The sequence below is a fragment of the Meleagris gallopavo genome, chromosome 15, assembly GCF_000146605.3.
Source record: "Meleagris gallopavo isolate NT-WF06-2002-E0010 breed Aviagen turkey brand Nicholas breeding stock chromosome 15, Turkey_5.1, whole genome shotgun sequence".
Classification (NCBI taxonomy): domain Eukaryota; kingdom Metazoa; phylum Chordata; class Aves; order Galliformes; family Phasianidae; genus Meleagris; species Meleagris gallopavo.
The window spans coordinates 7,371,017-7,383,241 of NC_015025.2; the positions used below are offsets into that span (position 1 = coordinate 7,371,017).

General features: G+C 40.2%; 1 protein-coding gene across 1 annotated transcript; it reads left to right on the forward strand.

Moving 5' to 3' along the window:
* The first annotated feature begins 1,846 nt into the window (after positions 1–1,846).
* Positions 1,847–8,282, forward strand: IL12B (interleukin 12B). The gene is made up of 6 exons (XM_031555642.1): positions 1,847–2,169; positions 3,381–3,662; positions 4,600–4,717; positions 5,707–5,900; positions 6,628–6,773; positions 8,067–8,282. The coding sequence occupies exons 1-6, from the start codon at positions 2,088–2,090 to the stop codon at positions 8,190–8,192; spliced, it is 948 nt and encodes a 315-aa protein (XP_031411502.1). The 5' UTR covers positions 1,847–2,087; the 3' UTR covers positions 8,193–8,282.
* The last annotated feature ends 3,943 nt before the right edge of the window (positions 8,283–12,225 follow it).

Consider the following 12,225-nt stretch of genomic DNA (forward strand, 5'->3'; position numbering starts at 1 on the left):
AAAGATGTAGTTTATCTAACCTTCTCTTTCACTCTTCATAATATTTTTCCCATCAAACAGTTTTGGAAGTTTATTTAGTGTGTATTTACTCTTCCCCAGATGATGAGATGAGACAGAAAATCAAGTAGGAAAGGAAATGCCTCTGGCATGCCATAAAGGTCACTGTAACAATCTCATAATCTCATTTCCTCTTTAAAGTTTACCTGGGAGTCCCAAACTTTTTTTTCATGCCTTAGCTCTGCCACTATGTAAAAAAGGAACTCAAGCCCCATGTTGCAATTCTGTGGTATTGCGGTGAAACGGAGCATCCCTTTCAGAGTTTACAAGTGTTTATAAGGCGGCCGGCGCTCTGCTTCCTTCAGATCACAGAACCAACCTGTCTGGCAACTTCGGCACCCAGCAGCGCAGGAAAAGGTACGAATTCCTTTCTTCTCTACCAGCAGGGCTGCACAAGTCTGGTGGCTGCTGACTGCACGGGAAGCTACCGACAGCTCTACAGATCAGTTCTCTGAGTGTCCTTAAATACTTTCTCATGCTGTTTTTCTCATAGCAGTATTTTAAGTTTATGTGCCTGAAGTAAAAGGCACATTGTGTGTATGTGCATAGCTAACAGAATTGTCACCTGACTAACAGAATAGCTAGAGTTATGATGATCTTTTATAGGTTACCATGTTCACGTTACTGGGCTGTGTGCTTAGATAAATATATATTTATGATTAAACTGCTGGTTTCTTTCAAAAAAAATGCATCACCCTTGAGCTGGGCATGCCCTGAGCTGGGACCTGCAGAGGTGCTGTCTGACACGAAGCACCCTGTGATGCTCAGTGAAGGAATCTATGCTGATTTGTGGCAGCTTACGCCCTGGATCTCACGGATCCCATGGAGCTGGCACACCATTCTCACCTATGAAGTACTCAGGCATCTGCACTGATTAATGATGTCCAGAAACAGTCTGTTTATGATTAATTTTTCAAGACATTTGTGAGTTGGGAAGAGGTGGATAAATTTTCCATGGAAGTTTTTAACTTTTTTTATTGGAAACCCAAATTGTGAAGCTTCTTCCTAAAATCTAACAAAACTTTTTTATTTGAAAGCTCTAAATTTTGACAGTGTAATTGAAAAGAAAGTTCTTTGTATTCCCTTCTCCTCTCTCCAAGTTTTTAATCAATACTTCAGGTATCAGCTTAATGAAGCACAGTGATGAATGCCATGTGGCTGTGAGAGAAATGAGTATCTTTGAGAAAGAGACAAAACGTAGTTTTCGTTCACAAATCTCAGATTATCCTGTCTACAGGAAATCGGGAGCTAAGAGTGTTTGCCTTCAAACAAAGTCAGATTGCTATATTTTGAATTCAGGACAAAGTATTTTACGTGAGATTCAGAGAATAAATATTGTATTATGTATATGCATTAAGCATATCTACTACATATTGAATGTGCATCTATACAGGGGGTACGTGAAGAGTCAGGAGCAGCCGCTGCCCCCCTTCCCCTCCTCTTTATCTAGTGAGGATGTATCAAGCTGTAGCCCAATATGTAGTGTGAATTTCATGTATGTAATTTTATGTAGTGTGAGTTTTTATATAGGACTACTGACACATATTTAAAAGCTTTGTAGGGCTGAAATTTATGTTCACTGATCCTTTGATTCAGTGCCTTATTCTGTAAGAAACCTCACTAGCATCAGTAGAGTTTCTCTTGCTCAAGGGATATTTGACTCAGGGATCTGGGAATGCTTCTAAGCCCTTGACCAGACAAAGGTCAGATATTAGACCTAGTGCCAGGTCCAGTTCTTCATCTCGTTCACCTAACCAGATAAAGGTTAAGACCTATGCACACAGTTGCCTCCAAGTGCCATGATTTCTTCTCTCATACTGGTTTGCGATATGAATAACTAGAAGATCAACGTCTTGCCTTGAACTGCAGTGCATGCCTGCTACGCAATTTTGATGTAGTATAAGAATTATTAGAATGGGAGGATGTTTCTTAGTTCACTGGAACTGAATCTGTCATCTTATCCAGCACTGAGCTCGATTTCAGCACACACACAGCAATCCTAAATGAAGTAATATATTTTTTACCTACAGATGTCTCACCTGCTATTTGCCTTACTTTCATTACTTTCCTTTGCTGCCCTTCTGGAAGCACAGTGGAAACTTAGAGAGAATGGTAAGAAATCTGTTTGTCAAAGTCTTGAGAATGTACTTCTTTATCTTTGTGTTTGAACTCTAAGAAATTGACTTTGTCTGTCCTTCAAAAATCCATCAGTAGTTTGCTAAGCCTCCAAGCTTCCTGGAGTTGCATGTTTCAAGCATTTGACATGGATTTCTCGGTGTTTCTTCTCTGTGGTAAAGTCTTGAAGCTGTCATTTTGCAATGTCCTGGTGTAAAAGTTTTATGGCTCGCTGGATCTCTGGTTCCTGTGGTGCTTGCTGTAGTGTTGGCACCATGAGAGACAAATTTTTGCCCCTTTTTGTTATAGAAAGTCTCTGTCAGCACTAAACATGACTGGGGAGCCTCTGACATGGTAGTATACCTGAGCAGTAGCAATTAAATTTGAGAACTGTAGTTACACAGAAGTGTAAGGTGAAGTCAGCCAGCCTGACTATTACTTCACTTCCTACATGAAACCATAGCAAACAGACAAGATAATGTTCTTTTAAAGGAATATTTCCAAAACATTTTGTTAGGTGGTGTGTCTGGTAATTTGGAAAGACCAGTAGGGCATTGCAGAGCTACAAGATGGCATTTAGAAGACTGCATGCCCCTGTTGTAGTCCACTTATGTCTGCTGTAACTCCGAGGTTTTCTGTCTCTCAATAATTGCTCCCTTTAGACCAGAGTGATAGGAGTACAGATTGATCCCTCTAGAAAATGGAAAACATTAGCTACAGACAAATGCAAACCACTTACCTAGAGCTGCCCTCCTTCCCACTCAGAGACTCACTCAGAGACCTTTGACACTGAGGAGGTCCTGTCACAGAGCAAACATTATAGTACTGAGGGCTGGTACATGGCATTCTGTGGGCGAAAGCCAAGGGCCATGATTATCCAGACTCAGTGTGTCCTGGCATCCTCTTCTATCATCTTTAAAACAAAGGTTCCTGCCTACTTTCCATTGTTAAGAACCACTGTAAGATTTTCTGGGAACTGAGGAAAAAAAGCATTTTATCCAATTAAAATGTCATCCCTACTGGTCAGTGGGTTCTAGATGCATCGTAAGTTTAATATGAAGTCCTTGTAGTGAAGATGTTCAGATGACTGAAGTAAGAGATTTGGTAACAGTCTTCCTAGAAAGCAGAGCTGGAAAAGTGTCTCAGTTCAGCCTTCATACTGTTCATTCTGGTTGGTGCTAACACGTCTTTCTCTGCAATATCTGAAGCGTATGTCATAGAATCTGAGTGGAACGATGAGACACCAGCTAAAAAAGTGAAGCTCACCTGTAACACATCTGATGAAACACTGCCAGTTTACTGGAAAAAGGGAACAGAACTGAAAGGAACTGGAAAGACTCTGATCGTCGAAGTGAAGGAGTTCCCAGATGCTGGCAACTACACCTGTCTGTCAGCTAAGACACACGAGATTATCAGCTACAGTTTCTTCCTCATAACTAAAGTAGACTCCTATGGGCAAATGATACGGTCAATTCTGAAAAGCTATAAAGGTACAGTCACAGCATGATGTGATGTGTTGTGGTCGGTTTTGTGCGTTGCACTTTTGTGAAGACTAGAGGGAGCTCTGCAGAAGTGTTTGAGAAATGTACACCTGGACATCAGCCATCTCCAAACACTCCAACAGTGAAAGAGAGATGATGACACTTTGTGTGCGTGTGGTGCGACTGATGAGCAGAACAGGAATCTGTTGTGGGATTAATTTAGGGCCCTTTAGACTTGTAGGATGGAGTGATGATAGGAACAATTAGACTGGTATAGAAAACAAGGGGTACTATCAGTACTACACCACTGCTTTTCTGGTAGCGAAACTATTGACATGTTTTGCCTCCATCTCGCAGATGCAGCACTCAGAAGAGTGCTCTGCCTTTAAGTAATGTGTCCTTGCAAAGCCAGGGCTGTAATATTTGTCAGAACCAGGGATTGATCAAGATTTTAAGTACTGCCATTTGAGCTTCTCCATTCATGATTAATTCACTGGGACAAATACGTGATATTTTGCATTTTTGCAATGCAACTCACTCAGCTGGCAGTCCCTCACTGTGGAACATAGGAACACAGGAACTTCCAAGGCTGGCAGGTTTTCCAGCTGAATAGGTACGCTCTTTATCTACAAAAAGGACCAATAGATTTGTCTAAATAAGTCCCTTACTGACAGGTCTCTGCAGCATGTTGGGTATGTTCTAGTCCTGCCAACTGCTGTGTAGATATGGTTAACGTGGTGTTGTATAGGCCAGCCTTTAGCCTCCAACTGTTCTTACATGGCTTTTTCAGTAGAGGTATCTGCCCAGTGGGCAGCAGGAAATTGTGTTTGCCTGCATACCCACCTGCAAAAGGAGATCAGAATTTACTGAACTACTGTTTTCTCCCTGTTTTGATCACTTCGTCAAAAAAGTAAAGAAATCGCATTTTCTTTCTTTGTCCATCTAGAGCCAAGCAAGACGTTCTTAAAATGTGAGGCAAAGAACTACTCTGGAATTTTCACATGTTCATGGATGACAGAAAATGAGAGTCCAAGCGTGAAGTTCACAATCAGGAGCCTGAAAGGGTAAAAGCTTGTACTTTCCTTAAACACTTCATAGTACAGCCAGAAGAGCCCTTGGTGTTTGTGTAGGAGATGCTGCACTGTCAGCTCTTGAGGGCACACGGAAGGGGAGGAATCCTGCTTTCAGAATCTGAACATCCGCAAAATATTTTGAGCATTCACTGGAATTGGTTTTAATAAGAGCATGGAAGTCAGTCTGAAATTAATACAGATTTGAAAATGAAACAACCCCCACCAGACTGTTACAGCTGCTACACTTAAGCAATAGCAAAAGCAGCAGTTCGTGCAGGGAAGAGAGAGGAAGTTGAGCCAAAAGCAGAAACAATCATAGCACTGAGTCTCATCAGATCCAGTGGAATTGAAGGAGTGGGAGGCTGCACCCACGACAAAAGCCACACGTCCATGGCCAAGTCTCTGTTGAGGAACACTGCAGAAACCTGCAAGGGAAATGTGGGAGGGGAACCTTGAGGGAATTTCCTACCTCCCACCACTCTTGAGGGTTTCTCCAAAACATGGAGTGCCTGGGCAAAGGTCATTTGAGTTTGTTAGAGAGGAAAAAATCTGCAAAATGTTTTATTTTGTTGAATATTATCATTTATTATAGGTAGCATCTTTTTGTTGGTTCCCAACTGAATGGTTTAACCATGCCTTACTTGTTCCAGGGAGGTTTTGGAAAGGATTGAGGAACAAAGTTAGATACCACAACTTACCATGGAGCAGTGATGTTTAGAAATGAAGTTATCTCATTTTGTACTTAAACACAAATTTCTTCTGCTAAGCAGAAGTTGGGATGGACTTTTGATATTTTATTAATATATTATATAGTTACTAAATATATAAGAACACACCGAATTGTTTGTGCTGTTCCTTAAGTGCAGACATGGCGTGATACACACAAGACCAAACATCATCTTACCAATTACGTGGTATAATTATGGCAACAAAATTCTGAGAAAAAAACAGTATTTATTTTTTTTCTGTTGTATTTTCAGCTCTAAAGGAGATGTAACCTGCAGCAGCCCCGTGGCTCACACTGAAAAATCTGTGACTGAATACACTGCCCAGTGCCAGAAGGAAAACTACTGTCCATTTGCCGAAGAGCACCAGCCAACTGAGATGTTCCTGGAGGTCATTGATGAGGTGGAATATGAGAACTACACTAGCAGCTTCTTCATCAGAGATATCAGTGAGTAGACCAGAAATCATCATTAGTTCTTAGCCTTATTCTCACTGCAGACAGTGGAACTAACAATGGTAACTGACCAAACCAAGCTTGGGAATCCCTGCTCTGTTCTACTGTAAATCTGTATCCTGCCCCCAGTTACAGGAATAGGGGGAAACGAATCATAGCAGCAGTCTGGAAGAAGATGAGGAAGTGAAGAAGCAACATATCCATAGCTTGTGACCTCCAAGCCTCTCTCTCCCACATCTGCCAGAAGTTTCTGTAACCTTCTCAATTACATAGATGTGTTTTGGAAGGGGCATGTGGGGGAAGTCAGAGAATAGCCAATAACCCAGCAGGCTGTTCTTTGAGAACTGCAGATTTACTCAGATAATGGTTAAGGCCAGGTATGCCTCACTCCTGATCCATTCTTACAGATGGACGAAAGCATGTTTTGCTAAATGCCCAGCAGTCAGCAAGAGGTGAAGATAACCATCTGTCTCTAACAGAGCCTCCTACAGCTCTCCAGGCAAAAAAAAAAAACCAGAAGGATCTTACCCAGAGAGTCTGGGGGAATGTTGTTAATTTTCCATGAGAAGCATACAGTGCAGTTCTTATGCATCATGCCAACTCCTGTCATAATTTAATAGAGGTTCCAACAGCCAGTTCATATAAAACTGTCAGCAGTAGTACACCAACGTGATCTTATGCTGCTAATGCGTATTAATGCCTTCTATATTTTCTATTGCAGTAAAGCCAGACCCACCTCAATGTCAGTATGCAAGCACAAATGGAACAGTGACCTGGACATATCCCAGGACCTGGAGCACACCAAAGTCCTACTTCCCATTGACTTTCAGGGTCAAAGTTGAAAGCACAAAGAAATACAGAAGCAAGGTAGAAATGCAACATTTGATGTGCGATTTTCCTGTTTTAACAGACAGTATAAATAAGAGCTTAGAGCACATGAATCATAGACTAGAATTAGAATAAAATAAAAATGCTGCTGAGCCCCAAATGTAGAAAGGCTCTGTTTTGGAAGACAATGACCTCCTTCTCACTTCTGTGAGCAGTAAGATTCAACCTAGGGTGGATGAAACCTGATGTAAGTTGGGAGATAAAATCAAGTCCAGTATTGCATAGCCAATGCTAGCGTGAGAAAAGTATCGACTAACTCATTAGAAGACTATGTGGGTCCTAATATGGGAAAATCCCAATTTCCAAATCCGTAGGTCTAGGATCTGCTGCGGTGAGTTCCTTGTATGTCATTTGTACCTGGCTAGCTCAGACTTCATATGCGAATTGTCAAATAAGGCATCAGTGACTCATTTAGTAGCATTTCTGTGGATACTAGTGAAGACTGAAGTCTTTGCCTCTCATATTCTCATTATTAGCTAATTGTCAACAAATTGTTAATCCTAATATTGCTAATCCATTTTAGCTTGAAATAATGAGATTGTTTTGCTTCCGCTGTTAATGCTTATGGGTACACTAAAGGGCACACAACAGCAGTAGAGTGATTTGTCTTGGTCGTCAAAGAAATCAAGAGCAGAAGTAGAAAGAAATACATAGAGCAACTGACCATAGTGCAGGTCCTTCGCTGCTCTTCCTTGGTCCAGAAGTCAGAAAATTCACAAATGTGATCATTACGGTCTGAAATGCAGTTAAACCAAGGACACAAAAGGATATTTACATGTGAAAAAAATAAGCAAGCCTGTACCAGCAGATGGGGCCATTGACCTAGTAGTGATTCCTTGATATTAGCAGGGCTGTGTTATGCAATCCCATAGAAAAACTGGCAGGTCTACAGAGTCCTTCCTGTATTAGCCAAAAGTCTTCAGAGAAAACCAGCAACTTCTGCCTTTTAGGGTTCCCTGTTTGAGGAAAAGGAGGGAAAAAGAGAGAGAGAGAAGAAAAAAAGATAAACAAATGAGCCCTCTGTTTGAATGACAGTTTGAGCTTGGGGTTCGGATTGCTTTACATCATTAACTTCAGTGGGAGTCATAGTTTGTTTCCCCTGCGACTAAGGTTCTTACAACTGTTTGTGACTTTGACATGTGTGAGAGAAGACTGGTGCCTTTGGAACAACAGACTACCAGTGTTTTCTGCAGTTACATATGCTTGGTGCTGTCTGGCACTTTACTGTATGTTTGCTTGACCCTTACTGATGGAGCTGTGCCCTATTCACAGGTTTATGATGCTGATGAGCAGTCTATTCAGATTCCAAAGACTGGGCCAAAAGACAAGATCTCTGTGCAGGCCAGGGATCGCTATTACAACTCCTCCTGGAGTGAGTGGTCTACACTTTGCAGGTAAGACTCCAAGAGCCTTCTGCTGCTGGAGCAGAGGGCCAAAGCTGGACAAGTGCCCAGCCCTCATTAGTTGAAGCCAAATTCCCAATCCCTGGCTAACTGGGGAAGTTCTGAGCCTGGCATTGTCTGCCTCTGAGTCCTTTAGAGAGATCAGTGGTACTTCATGAGATCGCTAAGATCAGCACAGCTTCATTGAGAAACTGACTAAAAATGTAGGTCTGAGGAAAATGAAGATAATTCTTATGTAATTGCCTTTCATTTATTTTACAGATAAGCACCAAGAGATTGGTGTAATGCTCCTCAAGAAAGCAAAGGATGGATTAAGACAAGTAAATATGCTTATTAGAAGAAAAATCTGCATGTGAGATTATTAAGAAGCCACACCTCAATCTTTTTTTCCATAGTAGAATAGTATGATCCTGATTCTGACAGATCTTTTAAATTCCCCAGATCTGAGTAACACCACTAGCACACATCATGTTATATTAACATGTATGGTATTTTGATACATTCCTGTCAGCTATTATCGTTGGTTCCATGTACTTTTGTATTGCATTTATTTATTGACCTATTTATTATTTACTTGATATGAATTGCAGTGTCAGTTGATGGCAGCTGCTAGTCAGGATGTTTCATGTGTTAACTTATACAGAATGTAACTTATTGAAAGAACTATTTATTAATTATTTTATTGTTAAATTATATAATTACATTCATATTTATTTATTTATTTATTTATTACTATTTATTTCTTTGAAATATATCAGCACAGAAGGCCTTGGCTGCACGAGGCAGCTCTGTATCAGATATCCGGGCTATCTTCATCTTCCAGTCTGACAGTTAATATTTTAGAAGGAACTGCAGACTCAGAATCCTGGAAATGTTAACTGCTGCACATTTTCAGCTGTTTGTGGTCAACACTGCACATCATAGGTAGCTGAAATTATTTAATAGTTCAACTGCTGTGTATCTGATATTTCAGAGAGCAATTGAGAACTGGTTTTATATGTGAATGTTAAGTATGTCATTAAAGTTAGAATTTTAGAATATCGATTTTCATAGATCATTTTGGAGATACTTCTGTAGCACTGCCAGAAGTGCTATTGTGTCTTCACAGAACCTTAGGAAAAGAATAAAATCCTAATTCTGAACTGCTTACAGTGTAAGTGCCCATGTCTGGAAAAAAAAGCACAAGCATGTGTTGAAGCCCCCATTTTTTTTTTTTTTTTTGTCAAACCACCTACATTGTGGCTTTCAGGAGGACAAAATGCTTCAAAATATCTTTGAGGGCTTGGGCTTTATCCTTGGTACAAGATCATTGGAATTAAAAGAGTCCTCAGTTGTGGCTTTTTCTTCCAGTTTTAGAAATGGGTGGTGATTTAAGTATTTAAACATTGAAACATAGGAAGTATCTGATATTTCAGAAAACCACTGCTAATCTAGCTACAAGTGTTTGTTGCTATTCTATTATTTAAGTATTGCTATTTATTTATTATATTATTATTTATTGCTACTGCCTCTGATTCTTATTTCTGCTGTAAATGCAACTTACTTCATGACATGCTTGTTTTATAAAGGAGTTAATAAACGCATCTGAAAAAACACTGATTTACCTGTGATCTTTAAAGATGAACAGTTAATATCACATTAATATTACTTTTCAAATGGAAAACTTTGTTCTACTTCTGAGGCAACGTCTGCAGAGAAGTGTTATGTCTTTTCCTATGTGAATTGCCTAACGGTACCGAATCAATGGCCTGTAGAAGTGTACAGGACAACACCAAAAGGTGGTGTGTTAGCAGTCACTTCTGCAGGCTGACAAGTGATTGCATCTTTTGCAGACTGAGGGTAAATTGAAATTCCCTGTCCTTTGTGGTCAGAAGGTTTTTAACTGCAATCCAGCTGACATATATATCTTGATGTCATTGAGATTTCTCTCTAATACTGTTGCTACAGTGCTCAGAATTAGTGGGGCCTTCCTGTTCTTCAGATACCTGAAGCATTCTTGGTACCAATCACTGAAGCCTCTTATTAACTTTGATTCACTCTGGTTTTCATTCAGACAAAAGAAAATACACCTTTCTGTGCCGTGATCTCGTCAGGTGAAAGAAGCTTCCCCTCAGGAAGCATTCCTGGCATAGATCACAAGGTGATCTGGAGCCCGTAGTGAGGCAAAGAATTGTCTAAGATTCTTCAGAAAACCAACAAAGCACAGCTTGGAACTTGCTTTTGCAGAAAGCAAGTTACGTGTATGCTGGCTCTCCGAAAATAAGTTGGCTTCAGTTCTTGGCTATCCATTCCCCGGAACCTGCTGCACATCTCTGAATGCCTGCTCTAGGACTTCTCAGGCAGTCTCCCATCTCAGAGGAGCTCAATGATTTGTATTAAACGGCGTTAATATCACTACACATTTCCACTAGCATGGCTCTGTACACTGGAGATCATTTCCTAACACATTCCATCTGCCCAAGGAAATATCAATTGATGTCAGTTCACCTTCATACTTCCCTTTCTTGATCCCTCTCCTCATTGAGATGCAAATAATCTCAAAAACCTTCATTGGACTGTACAATGCACAAAACCACCCCCCAAAACTTCTTACTGTTGCAGAACTAAAATCCTGATGGAAATAATTCATTCCTGAGGATCTCATGGTCCAACAGGATCACACGATCAGTCCTCTGTGAGACCCCTGCTTTCTTGGTGACCCACCTTTCTCTGGGGATGGGCAGCTCCTCCTGCTTTCTACTTGTGCTCATCATTCAACACGAGACTTTAGATTTTACCTACCACACCTCAATAAATTTGCTCTGAACAGAGACTGACTAATTCCCTGCAGGGATTTTTGTGGGTGCTCCTCATCCTGAAGAATGTTTTACAAATAGTTGGTGTACTTAATGAGGCACTAATAGATTGCAGTAGGATCTTGCAATCCTCTATGTGCTTCAGTGATTAGAGGTGGCTAAGCAGGCACTTGCTGACATCAGAAGGAAAAACGACTTATATTTAATTAGGGGTTCTATGAGAGAATGCATGTTAAGATTTCAGGTCCAAATGCTTCATATACACCCCTCCTTCTGTGCTAATCTTCACCTTTTCTCTCTTTGTGAGTTGTATCTTCTCTTTTATGAAAACCATAGTATTTTTAATGAAAGCAAAATCAATCTGTGTCCTCTCTCTCAACACTGCTGGAAGAAACTTTCACTCAAGTATTTCAGATTAAATTTCTGTCACACCAAAGTCAGTTGAAGTGCAAAACATCTGGAAATTGCATCTTAAAATGCAAAACGAAAGGCAATAGTAATGTATAGTAAAGGCAGAAGGCATAAAGAAAAACAATAATGATCAGCTCTTTGCAAACTGTTGGTTTGTTAGATTTTATTTTTATTTTTATTTTTATTTTATTTTATTTTATTTTATTTTATTTTATTTTTATTTTTTGCTTTCTAAAATAATATATGAAATGTTCATTTGGGATCTGTCCCAGCTTGATAACTGCAATTTTGCAGAAGGAATCACTTCGTATTTGTTAAGGTGTGGAAAATGGGAAACTCACTTTCCTTCAGGCAAATACCCAACTGTTTTGGCACACTTTGATGCTGTTACATCACTTGATTCTCATGCCTTCAATTGAGCAAGAATTTAATATCTTAATTGATTGCACATGGGTGGACAACCCCAACCACCTCCACACAAAAAAAACTGGAGGAGTTTGTGAACGAGGTTATGTATAAACATGCAGTGGAATCACTAAGCCAGAATCCTTGCTCTTGACAATTTCAGTATCTAGCCCAGCTTGTACATTCTTCCCAGATACATGTGGCTGCATGAGTACCTTTTTAGCTATTCCATGCATCATTGTTTTCAGCGCTGTTGATGTCAACCAGAGTAAGGCACTCCATCATATGAATGAGCACAAGCTACTGTACATCAATACCTTCTGGAATGCAGCCAGATAACATCCTCCCATGCAAAATAAAGCAGGCACTTAACTAATGACCTGCTGCAGCAGCATAGTTGGCATCACCTTTTGGCTC

Bases quoted from the DNA above. Each gene is read 5' to 3' on its own strand.
- IL12B (XM_031555642.1), top strand. From the start codon at position 2,088: ATGTCTCACCTGCTATTTGCCTTACTTTCATTACTTTCCTTTGCTGCC. The intron at 4,718-5,706 runs GTAAAAGCTTGT...TTGTATTTTCAG, and splicing joins ACAATCAGGAGCCTGAAAGG to CTCTAAAGGAGATGTAACCT. The intron at 5,901-6,627 runs GTGAGTAGACCA...TTTCTATTGCAG, and splicing joins CTTCTTCATCAGAGATATCA to TAAAGCCAGACCCACCTCAA.